General features: G+C 37.4%; 1 protein-coding gene across 3 annotated transcripts in view; it reads right to left on the bottom strand.

Moving 5' to 3' along the window:
* Positions 1-25392, bottom strand: part of Zranb1 (zinc finger RANBP2-type containing 1) — a 57629-nt gene that overhangs the window by 11244 nt on the left and 20993 nt on the right. For 2 of the 3 annotated variants that reach the window (XM_075972559.1, XM_075972560.1), the window contains 3 exons: positions 7198-7385; positions 3157-3310; positions 598-669 (listed from right to left, as the gene is read on the bottom strand). In XM_075972559.1, coding sequence (XP_075828674.1) covers positions 598-669; positions 3157-3310; positions 7198-7385 — 414 coding nt within the window. Of the gene's footprint in view, positions 1-597; positions 670-3156; positions 3311-7197; positions 7386-11711; positions 11836-25392 lie in introns of all 3 variants that reach the window. The other variant, XM_075972561.1, reaches the window with a different exon arrangement.

Raw genomic sequence — 25392 nt, 5'->3', positions numbered from 1 at the left:
ATGTCAAGCATATTGTGGCTCTGAAATAATTATTTAACTTTCAAATCCTTTATAATTTTTTAACAAAAATACTTAATACAAAAATATATTCATTCTAAAGTAAGTAGTAGAAAACTAAGGTTTTGGAGTTTTAATTAATTTATATACTTGTTCACTCTATTACAGTCCAAGGCTGTGAGTGTCTTTTCTGTTTTGCACTGTTGGTTTCAGGGTTGCAGGTCAATCCAGGATCTTGCATATGAGACCACTATGACACTGCTCTTAAGGGCTCTACATTTTTAATTTAAAACAAGGCAGGAGAATGACAAAATGAACCACTTCCTACACTATAAAAAAAATGAAATGGGCTGGAGAGATGGCTCAGGGTCTAAGAGCACTTCCCTGATTGCTCTTCCAGAGGTCCTGAGTTCAATTCCCAGCAACCACACAGTGGCTCACAACCATCTATAATGAGATTTGGTCCCTCTTCTGGCTTGCAGGCATACATGCAAGCAGAACACTGTATACATAATAAATAAATAAATTATAAAATAATTAAAAATGAAACAGGTAACTGATTTGGTAAAGGGTAAATTACACTATTCATCATTTACTTACCTTTTTGAACATCTCTATCAAGCACCTCATCAAATAATTTTTCTTGAACTGTTGGAGGCAAATCTTCAATATCTGCACAGAAAAATCAGGCTTAAAAGCAGTTCTCATATTTAATAACAATTTAAATGCTAGTTTCTAATAAAAACACCTCTTTTCTACTGAAGCTGTCAGATATCTATGTTTAATGTTGTATGTAACATGACATATATATAGATAATTTTATAAAATTTCCTTAGTTACATTACTAATATTCTTAAAGTTAATATAAAAAATAATGTGTAGACAAATGCTTATAGATTTTTATTTTTTCTTTCTCTTAATATGGGGTATTTTTTGTAGAAACCTTCCTTCCCCCCCCACCCCCCGGTTTTTCGAGATAGGGTTTCTCTGTGTACCCCTGCTAGTCCTGCAACTCACTTCATAGACCAGGCTGGCCTTGAACTCAAGACATCTGCTGATCTCTGACTCCCAAGTACTGGGATTAAAGGTGTGCACTACCACTGCCAGTCTTAAACCTGTTATTTGCAAATTTAAGAATTTCTCATAAGAGTTAATGAGCCATGCACTTTGACCCACAATATTTTCGTAACCTTCCTCAAGTACTCTAGGTTCTATTTAGGTTACTTAATAGAGCACTCTACTGTATAAAAAGCATTACCCTTAAAAGCCTCTGGGGGGGGGAGGTGGCCCAATGATTAAGACAGCTGGTTGCTCTTGCAAAGGACCCTAGGTTCAAGTCACAACACCTACATGATGGATTATAGTCATCCTTATCTCCAGTTCCAAGGAGACTGATGCCCTCTTCTGACCTCTGAGGCACACACTTAGTGTACATGTACACATGCAAGGAAAATATTCATACTTATACATTAAATATATTTTTTAAAGTTTTTTTTTAAGTTTAATTTTTTAAATGGTATTTTCAATTCTTTAAAAAAAAAAACAAACCTATGTATGGTTTGGCAAGGTGGCTTAGAAGGAAAAGTCACATGTCAAGTCTGATTGTCTGAGTTCAAATCCCCAAGAACCATAGGATGGAAGGAGAGAACCAATTCAGGTAAGTAGTACTCTAACCTCAATTACATACCATGACTAGAGCGTGCACACAATAAGAAAATATAATAATGATTTTTTTAAGTCAATACCTTGAGATAAGCTTAATATACAGTATATTATATGAAATTTACTGATTCTAAAAGGCTTCATTAGCCAGGCATGGTGGTACAAACCTTTAATCCAGCACTCAGGAGGCAGAGGCAGGAGGATATCTGTGAGTTGAGGCCAGCCTGATCTACAGATCAAGTTTCATGACAGCCAGAGGTACAGAGAAACCATCTCAAAAAACAAAACCAAAGGCTTCATTATTAACCCTTTCCACATATAAATACTTCTGATTACAAAAGACTGAAAACACTTGGGTACCAGATAGAACCTTTACTTGAAAAAAGAAAAAGTTCTTTGTTGTATTTATTCAATATCAATTCACAAAAGGCAATCTCCAGACATTTTCAACTATGAGAAAATTAAAAAGATTAACAAATGCTTCATAAATACAGCAGAAATTAATGGATGAAAAACAGTGACATACTCAAAGGTTCCATTATTTTTAATTCAAATAACCTAACGTGTGTGTGTATGTATGTATGTATGTATGTATGTATGTATATATGTATGTATGTATGTATGAATGTATCCCAATTCTTAGTAGTAGCCAATGGGTATATATAGTTTCAAAACAGAAAGACGTGAAAATTAAAAATAGGAAACTAAAGAATATTCTTAAATAAAAGGAGATGAATGGATAATATATATGTATATATATTATATATGTATATTTGTTTGTTTTTAATATGCCAGATGTGGTGGCATATTCCTTTAATCCTAGTACTCAAGAGGGAGATATGAGTTCAAGGCTAGCCTGGTCTACATTGCAAGGTCAAGACCTAGTCAGAATTACACAATGAGATTCTGGCTCAAGAAAAGGACACATAAGAAATGGAAAATAGTGGCTTCACACCTATAATCCCAGCACTCATGTAGATGAAACAAGAGATCTGTGCAAGTTCTAGATAAAATGAACTACAAAGAACTTGTCTTCAAATTAAACTAAAGCCAACAACAATAACAAAAATCATTTACTGTCTTCTAATCATCAAAGTATTTGCTTAGAAACAGTTCTTGCATGACTAACTTCAAGCAGAAACAGAACAGTCAAATCTTAAGATACTAACTTATGGGGCTAGCGAGATAGCTCAGCAGTTATGAGCACTGGCTGCTCTTGTAGAGGACACAGACTTGATCCTCAGCATTTATATGGCAGTTCACCATTATCTCTAACTCCAGTTCCAGTGATCTAATATCCTTTTCTGGCCTCCGTGGGTGCCAGAGATACATGTGGTGCCAGATATACATGCAGGCAAAACACTCGTACACATAAAATATAAAAATGTTAAAAACCCAACTTATTTGCTTTCTCACAAAAACATATTTTTACCTCTACATAAAAAAAATAACTGTAAGAAAACAGAGACTGCTTTTCATAATAAATTTTGGGGTTACCTGCGGGCAATGTAAATGTTACAAGGTCAGTCAGAAAATAGCAAGCAAAATCTCCCTTTCTCTGGTGAAGAGAAGCAGCTATTTCTCTCCGGATTTGTTCTGTCAGTTCAGGACACACCATTGCTGGAATACATTTTGCTGCTTGTTGAGACACCTTAAATACAGAAAGAAACTTCCTTCTGTATCTTATTTATCATGAATAGAAACAAAACATTAACAGCACTTAAATTAGCAAAATTCCCCCAATTCAATTTTTTTAATCTTAAATATACTAGGTATTATTTCCTTGCCAGTGGACATTTATATCAAAGGGACAACTATTCAAAACAGTTATCAAATGTGGAATGGCAACAAATGGCATAGATTCCAACTAGCATTCCAGCTGCATCTAGTGTGTGGAACAAGGAATGATGGTGCACACTTGTAATGGTGACCACTAGAAAGTCTGAGGTGGGAAGACCAGGAATTAAGAGGGCAGCCAGGGATAGATCTCAACCTCCCCCTGCCCCGGAAAAAAAAAAAAAAACATTTCTAGGGAAACTCTTTAAATCACTGAAAGGATATGTTAGTAAGTGGAAGTGGACACTCAAGTGAGCCAATCAGCTCTGTTCTCTGCTGTTACAAATCTGATGAGAACAAGCTTACTAAAAACCTCATTCCAACCATAAGTGTGACCTGGAGCAGCATGCCTTATAGTAACCTACTGAAAGTGTATTTTGCTAACGATGTCGTCTATGCATTACTGCTGCTAAAGTGAGGAGCCAGAGTTGTTAGCTCAGCAGAATTACCACAGCTACAAGACTCCTTATTTTGGTTTTATCACTGATTTCACTGACTGCCAGTAACTATAAAAAAATTTTACTACATTCTAGCTCCATGAACCCAGAAACTTAAAGTTCAAGTAAATGAAAAAAAAAAAAAAAAGACCAGGAACCAATTATCAGGTACTTTCCTAATTACTATTTGTCAGGAACACTCACTGCTAACACGAATACCCCAAATTCTTTTTTAAAAAAACTTGGAATGAACCTTGAATACATTTCAAGAGAAACATGAAACATTCCCTTCACCACCATTCTCAAACCTCAAACCATCCTCCCTTAGGCCAGTTGTACTTAACCTGGAGTCCAAGGACTGGAAAAGATTCATAGAGTTTACTACCAAAGAACCTTTCATTTTTCCTAAGCTAGTGGCCTAAACTAGAAGAAATTTTCTTGCAATGTCTTTAATTTTTAGCACTCAGGAAATGGAGGATTGTAAATTCTAAGCCAGCATCAGCTACTCATGCACACACACGTGCACACTCACTCTCTCCTCCCCTCCTTCCCTCCCCTCTCTTTTCTGTTCCCTCCCCCATTGCGAGGCAGGGCTGCTCCGTGTAACAGCCCTGGCTGTCATGGAACTTGCTTTGTAGACCAGGCTGGTCTCCAACTCACAGAGATCCACCTTCCTCTGACTCCTGAGTGCTGGGATTAAAGTCATGTGCCACCACCACTTGGCCAACACACACACACCCACACCCACACACACACCCACACACACACACACACACACACACACATCTTACAAGTCACAAATACGGTTAACTATTCTGATAGCTGTATTTCAATAACTAGACTTCCATTGTTATTTTTTTTTTCTTCACTAAAATGCCATTTTTCCAGGAGTTCACAAGTCCATGACAAAAAAACTCAGTAAAAATCTTGACCCATATCTTACAATCAACATTTTCTTCTCATTCCAAAAGAACTTGGTTCGGTGCTTTTTTTATAGATATACCCTCTTATGTCAGATTCACACCCTACCTTTCTACCCTCCCTTATGGTAAACTTCCCTTCTCTGAGTCTACCCAACCTCTTCTCTGATGTCAATGGAATCTTACTACAGTAAACATAATGGCTAGCCAATAAAATCAAATTTTCACCTACATGGCATATTTTTTAATCCCCATGCAGTATCTGTATATAATGGTTCCCAGATACTAATAAACTTGAAGTTTCAATTTATATACTTATATAAAGCATACCCAGATGTGTACTGACAAAAATTTAATCCACATTATCTGACTTTCTGTACTTTTATTCTATTTCTCTTATTGTGAAACAAAGTCTCTTATACAAATAATAAAGTCATATTCCTGGGATCACAGTCACATGGATATAATCGCTTATACCTTCATAAATAGTTTATTTAAATCAATTCTCCACCAAGCTTATTTCACATGCTAACTTCTATTCCTCCTCCAGAAATCTGATGAAATGGGGTTTGGGGTATAGCTCTGTTGGCAGACTGCTTGCCTTGTATTCTGCACAAGATCCATCCCATGCACAGTACAAACTAGGTGCAGCAGAGCAAGGAGGTGGAAGAAGGGTTAAAAAGTCAAGGTTATCCTCAGTTTCAAAGCAAGTTGCGAGCTAGCCTAGGATACTTGGGAATAAGGCAAGGCCAAAGGAAGAGCAAGAGCGAGGGAGAGGGAAACTTGATGAAATGTGACTTGCTAAGCAGGAAATGAAGATACCTCCCAAGTTTTTTCTTAAGTACTCAAATGGTCATTTACCCACACTATACAGAAATACCCATTCATTTATCCACTTCTCTAAAAACTCAATATAGGAAGAGTCAACACCCTTACAATTCTATCTTCTCAGTCACAGAGCTTGGAATGTAGCAAAGGCACTAAATAAGTATTTCTTAGTTGAATGAACAAATAAAAGTAAGTTCCTATGCGTTTTAATCAAACCTAATGACTCAAATATTATGGAAAAAAGTCCTGCTTCAAAAGGCTATATTGCTGGGAGCAGTGGTGTACATCAGTAGCTCCATCAACTCAGGAAAACTGTATGAATATACATTTCATGGCTATGTTCTATGTATAGGGATCATGGCTAGTCTAGGCAACACATAATTCTCATCATAAAAGGGAAAGAGAGCCGGATGGTGGCATCTTATGCTTTTAATCCCAGAACTCGGGTGGCAGAGGCAGGCAGATCTCTCAGAGTTCCAAGTCAGCTGGTCTACAAAGCAAGTTCCAGGACAGTCAGAGCTGGTAAACCCTGTCCTAGACTCCCCCACACCTTCCCCACCCCTCCCCACCAAAAACAGATGTTGGGGTGTGTATGTGGGGGGGGGGGGTAAAACAGGCCTACAATCTAAGCAATTGGGAAACAGACAAAAGGATTGATTAGTGGTTCAAGGAGTAGTCCTTGGCTACCTACAATGTTCATTCTGATTTAAAGAGATCCTATCTTTTAAACAAACAAACAAAACAAAACAATAAAGCACCTACCACATCAGGGAAGGAGTGCCCTTTAAAATACAATTGAAGGGGCTAGAGTGTGAGATGGCTCTGTGGTTAAGAACACTGGCTATTCCTGCTGAGTGTGACATGAGTTTGGTTTCTGGCACCCATGTGACATCTTGCAATCAACTATAACTCCAACTCCAAAGGGATGAGACACCATCTCCTGACCTCCAAGGTCACTGCACTCAAATTATACACACACATACAAAAATCAGGCAAAACACTCACACACTAAAAATAAAAATAAATCTTGAAATCATTAAAAATCTCTTAAAAATTAAAACGATTTTTAACAATAAGTAAAAAAGTTTAAAACATTTAAGAATTTGGGCTGATTCAGAGGTTGGGAGTGCTGACTGCTCTTCCAGAGGTCCTGAATTCAATTCCCAGCAACCACATGATGGCTCACAAGAACCATTAATGACATCTGGTGCCCTCTTCTGGCCTGCAGGGACATATACAGGTAGAACAGTGTATACATAATAAAAAAATCCTTTAAAAATCATTTAAGAATTTGGAGAAATGCTGTGACATTAAAAATAAAAAATTAGGGCTGAGGATATAGCTCAGCAGTGAAACACTTGCCTAGTATGTACAAGGTCCTACATTCAACCCACAGTATAGCGATAAAAAAAAATAGAATTAAAAAGAAAACAACTAAAGAACCTATTTCTTCAATATAAAAGAACATTACCAAACACATAAAGCCCTGGTTTCAATAAACAAAATGCCACACTTACCTCTGTAAGTAATATTGCTAACATATCCTGCCTCTGAAAGCGTATGGCCAAGTGTACCAGGGTGTAGCCAACGTCAAAAGCAGAAGGACGGTTCAGCAAACGTACTTCATCTGCAGTGAGCTGACGTGCAATGTCTCCTCCTGATGACTTGTATGATTCTATGGCTGCTAAATCACCTTCCACCACCCCTAAAACAAGCACCAAGATAGAAAAACTTAAATCTGTTTTTCTTCAAAAGACATATACAGGTGAAGTAACCACACTAAATTCTTTAACATTCCTTTGTACTTCCTGGATCCTGGGACATCATTTACATGTCCTAAAGAAAATAAGGAAAATTAGTATTTCCCTATCATTTTAAAATTTTTTTCTGGAACTAGATCTGCCTAGTTTGGCACTTACCTCACCATCATGGCTAGGCTCCATACTCTGGCAGACTTTAAAGAACTGTTAGATTACAGTAAATGGATTAAAAATGAATAAGGACAACATAATTTGAGAAACTAGACTTCACAGAAAAAAAAATGAGCCATTATTGTCTTGCATTCATCCTGATGGCAGCAAAACCCAGAGATACACATGTGCTTCCATTTAGTGTATGGCTATTTCTGCCCTTTACCCTGAATTTTTAAAGCAGAATAAAACAAAAACTGAGCTTTCTACACTGCTGTGTAGCTCTAAAATAATTTTCATTTTAAGTAAAAATTGACAGCATTTTGAATTAAGAATCTCCCACAGCCAAGATTTCCTTATACACATTACAAATTGTTCATAAATGGCTGCATGTGTCGGTTCACAACTGTGTTGCAGCTCTCCATCTGGGAGTTAAAGGCAGGAGGACTTGCGTTCACGACAAGCCCAGGCTACACAGTGAATTCCACTGTGTTAGAGAGCAATATCTCTAAAGAAAGTGGGTCGTATACATCTTTAATCCCAGGGCGTGGGAGGCGGAGGCAACCAGATCTCTGTAAGGCCAGCCTGTTCTATACACTAAGAGAAAGGGGGGAGAACTGTTAAAACTTATACTACACGATTTTAAATATGCTAAAACAATTAGCAGGAACAGAAAACAACACTTTTTCAAAGCCATAAACCTTTCATCCCCATTAAATCATTTTATTAATCTTAACACAAATTAATGTTATGATAGTAATTATTTAACAATATGGATAATAAACAGCCTGGGGGAGGGGATGAGAGTGTACATTAGCTTTCAACAAATATAGTAAAATGAATTATCAGACCAACTATTTTTCAGTGCTTCCTAAGTTATATCAGAAAAATAAAGTCCATCTTCTGAGTAAAATGCTAAGATTAACTTAGTGTATTTTTAAAAAGGCATTTTAATGCCTTTTTGAATTAGGAATTGAGATAAAGACACTCCTTATACCTAGTACAATGAAACAGTCCTCTCTTTATTAAAGACAACCAATCTTACAATTGACCATTTAATTCCCACACTCACTGGATGTTTGTTGCATCCTGGATACTGTGCTACAGCAATAAGAGCACAAAAGACACTAAGCACATGGTGCTTATTCTCCCCCAAATCCTTTTAAATCACATCTGTGAGGAATGAAGGTCAGCTTTAAAAGTTTTCAAATTCCTAAGAATTATGAATCTTTTCTGCAAATCTAAATCCCCACCCACACCCAACATGCACATACAAATTTTCCAAGTTAAGGGCTCATGAGAAAGTAGAAATGATGCTGTAGACTGCTGTAGACTATGTAGTCCCTGTTTTTAGGTGTCTCAGACAGGAAGATCCTGTGATTCTAAGAGCATAACAAGTCTAAGTAACAAGAGTGCAGCTTTCCAACTCAAACAAATAAATAAAAGCCCACTATAGTGGGGCTGGGAGTAAAGCTTGCTCCATGGTAGACCCTTTTTTTGCCTAACGTATTTGAAGACCTAGGTTCAATCCCAACAACATAAAAACAAAACCAGCTGAAACCCTCATGTTATTAACTAAGAATGCTTCTTACAGAAATTTTAGTTTGTACTTTGGGTCAATACATTTTAACTATAAAAAAATCAGCCCTCATCTACTTTAAACATAAAGGCTTTCAAAACATCCTTGTGAAGAAAAGTGCCCTAGAAGTCACTAGGATCAAACTGTAGCAGAGTTAGCATGAGACAACATAACATCTTCCCGAAGCACAAAGCTCAAGAACAGACATAAGTAGTGTTGCTTATTAAAATCATCTATCATTAAAGAGTTTCCTATTTCTAATTATATTCAAGTATACAAAAAAGTCTAAAAATAATTCAATGCAATTTGCATATTTAGAACTAGTTATACTCACCCTATCTCCTTTTGTTTCTATAGGTGTTTTATCTTATTTTGTTTGCTAGGGCCTCACAGTGCAGGCCAAGTCTAGAAACTATGTACCAAAGAATGACCTCCAACTTGAGACAATTCCCCTACCCCAGTCTCCCAAGTGATGGAACTACAGGCATGTGCTACTATACCCCACCCTACAATGCTTCTTTACAAAGACAACGGTTTACTCCTTCAGTCCTATCAGAGAAAGAAACAGGACTGGAGTTAATTCAGTGGTACAGCACATACCTAGCAATCGAAAGGCACTGAGTTTGATCCCCAACATGGGAAGGAAAACACTACATCTCTGAACCTCTACAGATTTTTGGCTTAAAAACTAAAAATATTACCTATTTATAAAATACATATTACACATAAAATGCTCCAAATTCTAAAAGTAACCCAAGAGCTTGATCAATTTATCTGAATAGACAAAGAGGAAGATTTGTGCATATGTATTCAGATGTACAGACATGTATGAAATTGCTGTGTGTTAAAATACTTTTCCCCCTAAGGCACAAATGTGAGGCAATCTAAAGCTAAATATCAAGTGACTACTTTCTTTGGTTTAGAAGAAGGAAATATCCTCTAAATAACTGCCTTCATGCTTTAGCTAAGTCTCTGTATAGCTGATGTCTTAGAAGTTCTTAAGAATTCATTTCCTCACTAATATTTCTGAAGAATGTCTGAAATTAGCACTAGCACATGGGGTGGGGAGATCAGACCAACCAGCACACTGAACTGTGCAGACTAAGCCTGGGACTACAATTGACACTACTACTGCCTGCCTGTCGTCCAAGTATCCAGAATTCCAAATGCTGAACTCCATGTTATATGAATCATACCTTAGAAAGCTGAGTCACATACACAGAACCAGTCAGAATTTTCATTTAACTTGAACATCAAAAATACTGAATTCTCTCCTCCCAATTTTTGTTAAACTTAAGCAGGACTATGTTGTTGTTCCGCAAAACACAAACTGGAAAAGGAGGAGGCAAAAGAGTAAGACTCCAACCTTCCCAACACAAAAAGGAACAAAATACTTCTTTTTAATAACGTTTACTGTCTAATGCTTTGGGAATATATGTATATACATACATATGTGTGTGTGCGTGCATATATATATATATATATATGGCATTCACTAACCATAAGAGCTCACAGCTTCAAGAACTGGTAAATTTATTACAGATCTAAGTTCATAAGAACATGAAACTGTCCAAGTTTTGTTAAATTTTATTAGTGTTCAGAAAGAGCTACTAATCAAGTTTAGAGTTTCTTACATGAGTTTTCACTGTAGGTTTGAGATTTAGAAGGACCTAACTTGTGTCATGAAATTAAACTTTAGCTGCCACATTTTTTTTGCTTAGGGAAGGGGAAGGTATCACAATCACAAAGATGTCCCCAAGTTCTTTACATTTTTAGCAACTTCTAACATCAAGGATAAAAGTAAGAAAAAAACAGAAGCACAGTAAGGCAGAAAAGGGCAGCAAACAAATGTTAAGTGTTAAAACCTAACTTTACAGAACAAAGGCTGTGGGTGGTGGAGTTGATCAATTCTAAAATCTATACCTGTTCTTTAGGCTTCTGATCACTCACAATGTCTCCAAAAGTAACTGAGGCCTCAGTATTCTTTAATTTAACAAACTTACATTGTGTATTCTGTCTTGCTCCTCCTCCTTTGTATTATTATAAAGGCAAATAAAGACAACTAAAAGCACTCTGAGACTAATTCCAAACCAACCAGCAGCCTAAAACTGACCCCCAGGTTTCATTATACATTCAACTACTGGCAATTAGAGATAAGGAAAATGTTAATAAAAATTTTAATTTATGTAGTCTTTAAGTAAATGAAAGCATATAATGTACTACTAGCTACCAAATAAAATCTTTAAGAGGCAGCTACAGCAGGAAAGCTTACATCATGTTGTCCTATAACTGGGCCAGAGTGAGCTTAACAGATTTTGAAGCCACAGGTCAAAAACTCACTGGGGACTTCACAGCTACTATGGAACTCCATTGGCTAGCATCTGGAGCTGGCTCATTAGATGTTTAAATAATAGACTTGTTTTTCCCCCATATATGGCACAGTTTTCAAAGTTTTGCCTTATTTTCCTTTATGATATAAAATCATAATGGTAACTAACTTTGAAAAAAATGCCAAATGGTAAAAAAAAAAGCCAGGACTTACCTGAACCCACATGGGCCAGCTCAACACTACCCTGGAGTTCTATGGTAGCTGTGTAACATCACAGCATGGTTTATGCTGTGGGGTCAGGGTGGACCTGGAGACAGCAGGCACAATTTCAGGAACCCTTAAAGAGAAAAGTTAGTTTTAAATGGTAGTGTTCAGAATGTCCTAGAGAATGGTCAGTAGAAAGATGCAGACGTGGCTGGCTTTATTGTCTAGGCAGTTCCTCTACCTAAGGCTTAAATTATTTAATTGATTTGCGTATTAACAAGAAACTCTCCCACCCAGTAACCATGTTTTTAAAATATATATATTTTTTTAGATATAGTTTAATCATAAACCTGGGCTCAAATATTTGCAAGGAACTCTTTTAATACTCAAATAAGAGTTGCATTTTTGTGAGAATGAATGTGTGTGAATACGTATGCCTACAGAAGCCACAAGAAAATGTCCACCTTATTCCTTTGAGACAAGGTCCCTCACTGAACCTGGAGATAGGCTCGTTAAGACAGGAAGCCCACAATCCTGAGTTATACAGAAGACAGGTTACAATTGTGGCCACTCCTAGCTTTTTCCATGGGTGCTGGGATCTGAACTCGGGTCCTCACACTCTCACACAGGAAGCACTTTTGCCCACTGAGCCATCTCTCCAAGATGAAAAGCTGAATTTTATTTTAAAATCCATTATATTTTTAACCGTGCCTTCAAACAGGCACAAACAGTGACAACTACAGAAATAATTTGAGCAGACCAAACAAACTGCCTCCTAGTTGCATTTTTCACAACTATAACCAAAGGTAACAAGCTCAGACCAGCCATTTCTACTCCAAGAATAGTATCTCAGAACAGGCATCTTCAAGAGAGAGACAGAGACAGAGAGAGGAAATAAGAAATTGAAAAAAAAATTAATTTTAATTATTCATGTGTATTTTATGTGTATATAAGTGTTTCACCTGCATGCCTAAATGCATATATGCTAGTGCATGTCTGCTGCCAGAGGCCAGAAGGTATTGAATCCCTTGGAACTGGAGTTACAGATGGTAGTAAGCTACAATGTAAGTATGGGAACTAAACCTAGCAAATGCAGCAAAAGTTCTTAACCACTCCGCCATCTCTCCAACTCTGAAAATAATTTCTTAAATCTAATTATAATCAAGACTAACTTCTTTTCAATCCCAGTGTTCATTAAAACATACTCTTTAGAAAAATAGAAGGTTCAATGAAGTAAGGAAATCAAAAAGTTCCTGATATCTTTTAAGTGATCTATTAACAATTATAGAACTATATTAAATAAAGTATATTCAGACTATTAACCCAACTATTGTGAAAATATAAATCCCAAAGTCATGGGTAAATATATGAACTCACAGATACTTTCATAAGAAAGGGGATCTTGATGGGCAGAAACAATTGCTACAAAAATGCAAAAATGGAAGAATTTAAAGGAACAAATTACAAAATCATCTTTGGGACAAGTCATCAGAAGTATATACAAATATTACTAAGTTAGAGAAATGAACATGACTTCCAATTTTAAGATAACCTAAAACATTACTGAACTAAACAAACTGGAGTTTTGTTTCTTTTTAACGGAGAATTCTTAAAGCATTCTTTTAAAAATTATATGAAGAGATATATGCCAAACCCATATTCACCACTGCAGTCAAATCCAAAAGTTCTCTCACTTTCAAATAAGAAAAATTTCATGCCAGGCATGGTGGCACATGCACTTGGGAAGCAGCAGAAGTGGATTTCTGAGTTCAAGGCCAGTCTGGACAAAGTGAGTTCCAGGACGACCAGTGCTACACAGAAAAACCCTGTCTCAAAACAACAACAAAAATCGATTCCATACACCCTCATGGTATCTTGACTTTGTTTAAAATTATACCATTTTAGAAAGGTCTGGCAGTTGTATCAAACCTTCTGACACTAGGATACAGCACTGTCATCTACAAAGTTCAAACAGCTTATAAACCATGTAATCAAGTTGGGGGAGATGGGGAAAGAAATAACACACAAAAACATTTCTGAATATTTTTAGATTGCAATTTGTGTTGGGCCACATTCATAGGTATCCTTAGTGATATATGATGTGAGGGCTATGAATTGGTAATCCAGTAAAACAGTGAATCATCAAGTGAGGAAGCATGTTATAAAATATTGAGTTCATCTAGAAGAGCACAAAGCTAGCTGTTTCTCAGTCAGTAACACCAAACAGCAAAGTCCCCATCATTTCCTGCTGCAGGAGAAGGTTCCACAGCTTAACTCACGGTTGCCCAATATAACCATTCATGTAAAACTAAATGGTATATTCTGCCCAATAGTTTCAAGCCCTTATACACAATATATACATGAGACATCCTCATATGTCTAAAATTACCCTGTTCTTTCTTACATTCTAGCTATACTACTATCCAAACCAAAAGCCCGGCTATTTTAACTCCTCCTCGTCTCAGTACGATATAAAGTCTTCCAACTTTTGCCAGTTCTACCTCTGGCCTGCTCCTCCCAACGGTTGGTCCCACTTACTTTTCCCTATATTGTGGCCAGAACCATCAATTAAATGGAGGCACTCCATTCAGAGGTTTCAAAGGTTTGCTGCTGCCCTGACACTGAGAACTCAATTTCCTTATCCAGGTGAACAGGCCTCAAATAGTTCAGCCTTTCCTACAGATTATCTCTCTCATGTTTTATTATACAGTTCAACTATAATGAATTCTTTCACTCCGTGCTTTGACTCTTTAAGATTTATTTATTTATTTATTATACACTAGTGTTTCGCCTGTATATATATTCTGTGTGAGGGTATCGGATTCCCCAGAACTAGAATTACAGACAGGTGTGAACTGTCATGTAGGTGTTGGGAATTGAACTCAGGTCCTTTGGAAGAGCAGTTAGTGCTCTTAACCACTGAGCCATCTCTCCAGCCCCTGTGCTTTGACTCTTAACAAGTTTTATGTGTGTACATGTGATAACCTGAGTATTGCAGAATATTTGTTTAACTATGCAAAGTCCAAATGGATCAAAGAAATCAACATAAAGCCAGCCACACTGAACCTCATAGAAGAGAAAGTGGAAAGTACACTTGAACACATTGGCACAGGAGACTACTTCCTAAATATAACCCCAGCACCACAGACACTGAGAGATACAATTAATAAATGGGACCTCCTGAAACTGAAAAGCTTCTGTAAGGCAAAGGACACGGTCAACAAGACAAAACAACAGCCTACAGAATGGGAAAAGATCTTCACTAACCCCATATCAGACAGAGGTCTAATCTCCAAAATATACAAAGAACTCAAGAAATTGGACACCAAAAGATCACTTAATCCAATAAAAAATGGAGTACAGACCTAAACAGAGAAGTCTCAACAGAGGAATCTGCAATGGCTGAAAGACACTTAAGGAAATGTTCAACATCCTTAGTCATCAGAAAAATGCAAATCAAAACAACTCTGAGATTCTATCTTACACCTGTAAGAATGGCCAAGATCAAAAACATTGACGACAGCTTATGCTGGAGAGGTTGTGAGGAAAAGGGAGCATTTTTGCTGGTGGGAGTGCAAGCTGCTACAGCCCCTTTGGATGTCAGTATGGTGATTTCTCAAGAAAATTAGAAAACAACCTTCCTCAAGACCCAGTAATAGCACTTTTGGGTATATATCCAAAGGATGCTCAACCATGCCACAAGGACATATGGTCAGCTATGCTTAGAGCAGCTTTGTTTGTCATAGCCAGAACCTGGAAACAACCTAAATGCCCCTCGACCGAAGAATGGATAAGGAAAATGTGGTACATTTACACAATGGAGTACTACACAACAGAAAAAAATAACAATGTCTTAAAATTTTCAGGCAAATGGATGGAGCTAGAAAATATCATTTTGAGTGAGGTAACCCAGATCCAGAATGACTCACTCATAAGTGATTTTTAAACATAAAGCAAAGAAAACCAGCCTATGAATCACAATCCCAGAGAACCTAGACAACAATGAGGACCCCAAGATAAACATACACAGATCTAATCTACATGGGAAGTAGAAAAAGACAAGATCTCTTGAGTAAATTGGGAGCATGGGGACCTTGGGAGAGGGTTGAAGGGGAGGGAACAGGCAAGGAGGGGAGCAGAGTAAAATGTAGAACTCAATAAAAATCAATAATATATATATAATAAAAACAGTATTGCAGAATATTTTTGTTTAACTATGCAAAGATATGTTGCATTTGTTCAGCTATGTTAAGGTATGTCGCATTTATGTTGCAGAATATTTGTTTAACTATGTAAAGATGTGTTGCATTTGTTTAATTATACATAAGTGTGTTGATGGTTTACCTTGCCTGCTAAGGCACCTGGCTGATCTGATAAAAAGCTTAACGGTCAATAGTGAAGGAGGAGGTTTAGGTGGGAATTCCTAGCAGGGAGCACAAGTAGGAAGAACTTAGGCTTAGAGGGAGAAGGAGGGAGGGATGGAGGAAGGGACAGAGAGAGAGAGAGAGAGAGAGAGAGAGAGAGAGAGAGAGAGAGAGAGAGAGAGATTTAGTTCTTTTTAAAATCTTAAAATCCTCATGTTATATGGCCCACAGGCACATGCACACACATATACACAAAAATATATAAAGCAATTAAAAAATTAAGGAAGGAAACTGACACATGCCACAACATATGAATCTTAAAAGACACTGTGCTAAGTGAAATGGACTAGTTACCAAAGACCAAATCACCTTATGATTCCACTCATATGCAGTTCTTAGGGTAGTTAAGTTCACAGACTGTAGAATGCAGTTGCTGGATGGGAAAAATAGAGTCACAGTTTTATGTAATGAAAGATGAAAGCAGTCCTGGAGGTGGAAACAGGTGGGTGGGTGGCTGCATAGCAATGTAAAACCAACACCACTATAAGTGAGGCAAGGGCTAGTTCAGTACAGACTGTGTGTCCAGAATACACCAGGATTCAACTCTCAGCACCAAAAATTAAATTAGATTAAAATGGTAAAATGTTTATGTACTTTATCACAATTAAATTCTTTTTGTTTTGTTTTGTTTTTGTTTTTGTTTTTAAGACAATGAGGGGCTGGAGAGATGGCTCAAGGTTAAGAGCACTGACTGGTCTTCCAGAAGGCTTGGGTTCATTTAGTCCCAGCATTCACATGGCAAGTCACAATCACCTATAACTCCAGTTCCAGCGGACTCAATATCCACTTCTGGTCTCCTTGTGCACCACACACATATGGTATAAACATATAAGCAGGCAAAACACTCATATAGACAAATAAATAAATTTCAAAATATAAAGACAATGATACACACATTATTCAGAGATATCAAAAGTACAGCTAAAATAACTTCACCTCTGTAGTACTCTTTTTTTTTTAAGATTTTTATTTATTATGTATACAGTGTTCTGTCTGATATATGCCTATTCGCCAGAGAGGGCACCGGATCTCATTACAGATGGTTGTGAGCCACCATGTGGTTGCTGGGAATTGAACTCAGGACCTCAGGAAGAGCAGTCAGTGCTCTTAACCTCTGAACCATCTCTCCAGCCCCCTGTAGTACTCTTCCCTCTTCTAAAAGCAATACCCAACTAAATCTATATTATAGAAAAACCGAAAAGTCCAAATTGAGAGTCATTCTACAAAACTGAAATTTTCAAAAATGTTAATGTCATGAAAGAATAATAATAATAATAAACTGGCACTGCTGTAAACTAAAAAACTGAACAGACAAAACAACTAAACACAATGTCATCTGCCTTGATTCAACAGGATGGGGCAAAGCATTCAGAGGAACTGGTGAATGTGGACTTCAGTACTCCATTTCCTGCATAATTATATCCTGTAACTATGTAGGAAAAACATCCTTGTTATTGGGAAATACATGCTAAAAGATTGAGGAGCAAAGTGTCATATGTCATTGGCTAATTCAAGTGTTTTGGGAGAAACAGGCCAATGAAAGAGAGGATAAGCACCAAATGCTAACAAAGTAGACAATGAAAAACCAAGGCACAGCTATGTAACCCTGTGCTCTGCTTGTAACTTTCATACAGACCGTAAAGTTTTTCAGAAAAAGCTGATGATGAAAGGTAGCTATCTTAAAGTAAGATTAGGAATAAGGAGAGAAAGTAAGAACAATGATTTTTTTTTAAAGAAGCCCAATTATCAATGCTTGGGTTTTGCCCACGATATACACAATTTACTTTAATAAAGCTTTTTAATTTTGTTTCAGATTAACAGTGACTCTAAGCACATCCTTTTACAGTCCATTATGTAGCTCAGCCTATCCTCCAACTTGTGGCAATCTTCCTGCCTCCGATTCCTAAGTGCTGGGATTATAAGTACATACTACTACATCCAGTTACTGTCCTTTTTTTATCTTTATTATTTTAATGACACATATATTGTATTGTATAATCATATACATAGTCAAGAATCACCAGCACAAAGCCCTGAAACAGCAGAAAGAAGGTACTGTACCCATAAAATGGCCAGTGATATTTCCTTTCTCAGCATGGAAGGTATAAGTTGTTAGTTGGCAAGCCTATGTAATCAATCATTTCTGAAAGCCAGAAAACATCTCAAACATACGTGAAAAAATGAGAAGAAAACTGATTGAGCTCTATGTCTACCAGCACCAACCATCAATTTGCCATACATACTCCATCCCTGGAAGTTGTGTTTTGTTTTTTTTTAATCCTCAGTGTCAAGAAGTATTCAAATATCAAAATAAACTGCCCAGCATCAGTTAACAGTGGAAAGGAAACAGATGTTGTGCATGCCTACACATGTATGTGTTCCCTAATTCTTTAATTAGGACCTTTTATATTGCTGAGAACTCAGTTCATAAAATCACAACTCAAAATGTTATTTTATATTCAAAATTCCAAAACCATAGACGAAAATCTTTAAACTTTCAAAGAAAAGACAAAAACTAACAAAAGACAATTACTTCTTTCGTGGTGCTAAATATAAACTATCTGAGATAAGGAAATCTATGAGCAAGAATGTACATAGAACAGAAGATACTGGGTTGTTTTTGCTTTTTGTTTTTGAGACAGGGTCTCACTATGTAGCCCTAGATGGCCTGGAACTATATGGAGTATGTAGAAACCTTGAACTCACACAGATCTACCTGCCTCTGCCTCCCCAGGGCTAGGATTAAAGGCAATGCCCAGCCAGATGCTGGGTTGCAATAGCTATACCCACATACCCACATTAAGAGTACCACACAAAGTTAAGCATGGACATACAAAGGATGCACTGCCAGCATCCTAGAAGCTTACTTTCCTTTTATGGATACACTAGCAAAGATTTGCTACAGAAGTCTGAATATATTATTGACTCAAAAGGCAGGATAGTCCAGTTTTAAATGTCAAAGACTACTAATTATTTAATAAGATACCAGGTATTTTTGTCTGGTTCTGTCTTCATCCATATGAAAAGTAACATGTTAAGACACAGGACACTAAAGCAGAGAAAATCTTTCAGTAAAATATTCAGTTTGACAAGAATATAAAATCAAAGTTCACCAGGCAGAGTGGCACCTTGCCTGCATTCTCAACGGAAGTGGAAGCATGAGGATAAGGAATTCAAAGTCACCCTCCACTACTCAGACAGCTGGCAGCAGATCTGGGCATGTACATCAGACTCTTGTCTCAAAAGAAGAAATAAAATAAAATAAATAAATTTCACAGGTTAGCACTCAAATAACCACAACTGAAACCTAACAAGGTAGTGAATTGTTATATTAGCCTCCTCTCTAAATTCATTCCCAAGATGATTTCTAAAACTGACATATTAGAACAAAGATCTGAGCCCACGACATGAAAGTAATGATTGCAAAGCAATCCCTTAGGAAGGAAGATTTCTAAAGATGGAAAATAAATACCCAAACAGTTGTAGTGTATGTGGTAGAGTGGCTGGAAGTAAAACCAACACAAGAAAATCAAACAGAACAAAAGTACAAAAAACTCCACACAACACATTAAGCGCAAATAAATGGGCTGGGCCCTGGAATGCTGTGAACTATCAGAAAGAAACAGACTACCCTAGGATACAAGAAGCTTCATACAGACATGTTTCTTTTACTGCCTTCAAAACAACAACAACAACAACAACAAAAGGCAAGACTAAAAACATTAGCATTCTGTAGGCAAAGGCATGCTTCTTCATTCCCAGATGCCTAGACCCAAAATAATCACACAGAAATTATATTACTTAAAATACTGCTTGGCCAATATCTTAAATTAACCCATTGCTATTATTTTATATTTTACCACAAGGTTCAGGCACATCTGTCTCCTCTGGGCAGCTACACAGCTTCTCTCTGACTCCGCCTATTCTCTCTCTACATCTCTGTTCTGATTTCCCACCTGGCTTTACTCTGTTAAGCCACTGGCCGAAAGCAGCCTTATTCATCAACCAATAAGATCAACACATATACAGAAGGATTTCCCACATCATCTCCCCTTTTCTGTCTAAATAAAAAGGAAGATTTTAACTTTAACATAGTAAAATTACATATAACAAAACTGGTATCAAGCAAGAATTACAGTTACAATGTTTATATCTACTTTATCTCTTATCATAACTAAGAAAAACTATAATTATAACTGTCTATTCTTCAACTCTATCAAAAACTCCAGAAGGATATAATATTATCTAAGTAAGCAAGAAGTGCATTGTAAGAAACTACCAAACTCTAGAAATTACAGAGACATCTTGCTGTCCGGACAGTCACCCAAAGTTCTTCTATATCATTGGAGCATCCATCTTCAGCCTACAGGCCCATAGTATCTGGAAGACTTTCCCATGAGGCAGGAAATGTCAATGACAGTTCTGCCTATATTGGCAGTTTGTCAGTCACTTTCTTCTGTGTCCTGCAGAATGTATTGCAGACTTAGTCCTTCTGTATATGTGTTGCTTTGATTGGTTAATAAAGAAGCTGTACTGAAGCAGGGTAGTAGTGGCACACATCTTTAATCCCAGCACTTGGGAAGTAGAAACAGGCAGGTCTCTGAGTTCAAGGCCAGCCTGGTCCACAGAATGAGTGCCAGGACAGGCCCTAAAACTATACTCAGAAACCCTGTCCTAGAGAAAAAGAGAGAGAGAGAGAGCACGCCCATGTACCAAAAGTATCTTCAATAGTTTAATTTTGTTTTGCCATGGTCATTTTCTCGATATAATTAATAACCTTATGCCACCTAACAGACAATACTGCAATCTCTCAAAAACTAGCCTTTCTTCACTGTAATTTAACCTAATTTTGTTTGCATTGTATACAATATCCTTTTCATTTAACTAGATATATATTTCAAAACTAAGATTTTTTTGTTTTGTTTTGTTTTTCGAGACAGGGTTTCTCTGTGGTTTTGGAGCCTGTCCTGGAACTAGCTCTTGTAGACCAGGCTGGTCTCGAACTCACAGAGATCCACCTGCCTCTGCCTCCCAAGTGGCTGGGATTAAAGGCGTGTGCCACCACCGCCTGGCTAAAACTAAGATTTTTTAATAACATAAGATTTATTACATTGTGTAAGTTTTACTTTCCACAGAAAAAGAAGAATACCACTAATACAAACAATTTTACCAACTGACTTCCTTGGAAAAAAAATCTTCAATAGACAAGTTGCAAATATCCATCCCTCTACAATCAATATCCCAGCAACAATGAATTAGCGAGAAAAGATATGAAGAAGGCAATTTAATAAACTCTGCACCCCAGACAGAGGAAAAGTTGGAGGTTGGTCTATTAATTAAAAAAAAAAAGGAAAGGAAAAAAAAAGTAGCTACCAGGTATGTTGGCACAGACACTCTGAAGGCAGGAATATCCTAAGTAAAGTCATCCTTGAGTTACATAGTGAGTTCAAAGACAGTCTGAGCAACTTTTTGAGACCCTATCTCAAAAGCAAAAGTAAAAAGAGGATTAGCTCAAGGGATGAGCACCTGCTTAGCATACACAAAGCCCTGGGTTCAATTCCCTAATACTAAAGAAAAGAGAAAGAAAGGGAGAAAATGGAGGGAATGAAAGATAAAGAGAAATGGTTGCCAGACTGCTATGAGCCAAATATGACAGCAGATAAATCCCAGGTTAAATAATGTATTGTTGATGGTGGCCGGGGTGGGGTGCCAGAGTGCAAAAATGACCTTGTAGGACTTTGAAAAACTAGCTCTTACTCTGGAACACATCTATATATCATAATCAGCCCAGGAATGGTCTGCATGCTATTATCTCAGCACTCCTACTGCTCAGAGCTCAGAAATAGAAACAGGAAGATTAGGAGCCACCATGTGGTGGCTGGGAATTGAACTCAGGACCTCTAGAAGATCAGCCAGTGCTCTTAACCACTGAGCCATCTCTCCAGCCCCGAGATCTAGTTTCAAAAACAAAAATGAACAAACAAAAAAGTACTGGCATGATAGCACACACCTTTAATTCCAGTACTGGAAAACAGAGGAAAACAGGTATCTGTGAGTTAAGAGGCCAGCCTTGTCTAAATAATAAGTTCCAAGATAGCCAAGACTGCATAGAAAGACCTCACATTAAAAACAAAAACAAAACAAAAAAAGAAATAGGAAATTCAAAAGGCAGCTGAGACATGGCTCAGGCAGCCACTGGCCACTCAAGTATAAAGCCTGAGTTGAGATGCCTAGCACATGAAAAAGCCCCATAATTCAAGAACTAGTAAGATAGACAAGAGGAGCAATAACTAGCCAGTCAGTCTAGCCCATCTCAAAAAAACATGGTGGAAAAGAAATCAAGAAAGATACTTGTCATCAACCTCTGGCCTCCTCAATCACATACTTGCACACACATCCATCTACACAACCAGACAGGCAGACATAAGAAACAAAGTAAGACAACAACATACCTTGGACTAGAGTAAAGAGAAATGACCAGATTCTAAACATTCTGAAGATGGAATCAACAGGATTTTCAGACAAAGAGAAATTAAGTAAAAGAAGGGCTTGAGTAACAGCTCAGTGATTAAGAGCAGAACAGAAGACCCAAATCGAGCTTCCAGGACACACTCTGAGGAAACACACAATTACCTGTAACTCCAGCTCCAGGACAGCTTACACCTCTGGCCTCTGTGAGCATCTGCACTCATATGCAAATACCACACACAGACAAACAATGAAATGAAATGAAAATAAGCCATACATTGTGGATCACACCTTTAATCCCAGCACTTGTGAGGTCTAGGCCATCCTGATCTAAACAGTGACTTTGAGGAAAGCCAGACCTCTGTAGTAAGACCGTCATGGGGGACAAAATAAAATAAAAATAAATCTTGACTTAAAGTAATGGAGAAATAGGAGAGAATATGGTATAGGAGAATAAAGGGTTAACCAAAGCTTCTGGAAAATGAACTGTCATTGATCAAGATGAGAGACTGAGGGCTGGGGATGTAGATCAGTTGAAAGAGTACTTTTCTAGCATGAACAAAGTTCCACATAAACCAGATATGGTGAACACTTCTCATCTCGGATCCATGAGGGAGAGGCAGAAGGATCAGCATTTCAGTCAGATCCTGTCTCAAAGTAAAAGAGTAAGGAGGATCCCTCACTGGCTTTGCAGTGAGTTTAAAATAGTAAAACACTCTAGGGGAGATTTTAGTAGGTAGATAATATAAGTCTAGGGTTCAAGTACATGTGCTATAAGCACAGATTTAACTTAGGAATTGTATGACGCTTTCCATCTTTTGACACACAATCACAAATCAGAGCACAATTTCACCAGGATCAGTCTCAACACAGCTCCAGAACAAATCTGTGGACTAATTAGGTATTCTGCTCTATGCTCTAAGTACATGCTATCTAGCAAGAAAAACAAGAGAACTCTGCTTTTACCATCCAGGGAGCCCCAGGTAACACTTTTACTGACAGCACATTTGGGCACTGTCACCCCCCAACATCCTCTCACAATATAACATTACTTATGTGAAATTTATGTCCAATAACCACAGAAGCTTGTTTGCTCAACACTGTTGATGCTTTTACAATAAGTCAACTTTCCTCAATTTTATTTTATCAACTTCAAAGCTAGCCTGATTTTGAGAATCTTTTTCAATTTTAAGTGAGAACATCTCATAATTTGCATTCAGAATATAATTTTATCCCTGCTTTACACACACACACACACACACACACACACACACATTTTGAGACAGGGTCTCATTGTGTAGTCCGAGATGGTCTGGAGCTCACAGGAACCCACCTACCTCTGGCCTGAGTGCTGGGATGAAAAGTTGGGTCACCATGCCTGGTCTAGAGATGATTTTTGATACAAAATATCAATAACTCATAATATACCCACATCTAATAAAACCTGGGGAACATGCAGGACGGTGGTGGCACAAGTCTTTAATCCCAACACTTGGAGAGCAGAGGAAGGAAGATCTCTGAGTTGAAGGCCAGCCTGCACTACAGAGTTAGTTCCAGACAGCAAGGATTACACAGGGAAACTCTGTCTCAAACAAAACAAAACAACCCTTTTCAGTACATGCCACCACCTTTCTATTAGCCTTACTGCTTAGGTGGTTTTGTCTTCTCAATTAATCTAACATAATGTAACAAGCTTTTTAAAAAGTAAATGTAGGTGAATGATATTTACACTTCAGGCTATGACTATCCAACAGACACAGGGTCATAACTTTTGACCTTATGGTTAAAAACATTCAGCTAACAGGACAGACAGAATCTACCTTACCAAGAACCATACACAAAGTCCAATACAACTGAACAACAAAGTGGTGCAGGACAATTGTCTATATTCTGTCAATTATATTTTAAATAAACGCTGATTGGCCAGTAGCCAGGCAGGAAATATAGGCGGGACAACCATACAGGAAATAGAGGCAAGTCAATGAGAACAGGAGAATTCTGGGAAGGAGGAAGCCCATTCCTCCGCAGTCCTGTCCAGACACAGAAGAAGGAAGACGTGACCTGCCCCACTGAAAAAGGTACTGAGCCATGTGGCTAACATAGGTAAGAATAATAGGTTAATATAAGTTCTAAGAGTTAATAAGAAGCCTGAGCTAATGGGCCAAATCAGTTTATAACTTATGGAGACCTCAGTGTGATTTTCTTTGGGACCTAATGACTGTGGGAACCAGGCAGGACAGAAACCCCAACAAGCAGACCTTCATGTGCCTACAAAGGAACCTATAAATGAATTAAGATCAGATCATACTGGCCATACAATTTTGCTCTATAATTTAAAAATGAGCTCGTAGCTGTTAAAATACAGAAATCGGGACAGTAATTCAAAAGAATTAAGAATATGTAAAATAAAATAAATGGGAGTACCAAGCAGAGTGAATAGCTGTAAAGACATGAAATACTAGCAAACATGCTGATTGTTCTACCTGTGTTTACAGAGAGAAAAAAACAACAACATATTTAAATACATTTTTTATCCTGGGATCTTCTAACGTAAGACACTATAAACTCCTGATTCCTAAAAGAATTCTATAACCCCTCAAACAGGTAAAGAAGTTAGTTCATTTCCATCTGTAAATTTATATACACTATTTGTATTGTAACCATACGATTAAAATACAGATAGCAACTACGACTGCAAATGTAATTTACAAAGACTATAAACTACCACTGAAAATGTGATTTTAGGTATTACAAAGGCATACAAGTAATTAAGACAATCACAATTAACACAAAAGGTC

Source organism: Microtus pennsylvanicus, chromosome 5 (assembly GCF_037038515.1).
Source record: "Microtus pennsylvanicus isolate mMicPen1 chromosome 5, mMicPen1.hap1, whole genome shotgun sequence".
Classification (NCBI taxonomy): domain Eukaryota; kingdom Metazoa; phylum Chordata; class Mammalia; order Rodentia; family Cricetidae; genus Microtus; species Microtus pennsylvanicus.
The sequence above is the reverse complement of the archived record's forward strand: the minus strand, read 5'-3'. Positions and strand labels throughout refer to the sequence as shown.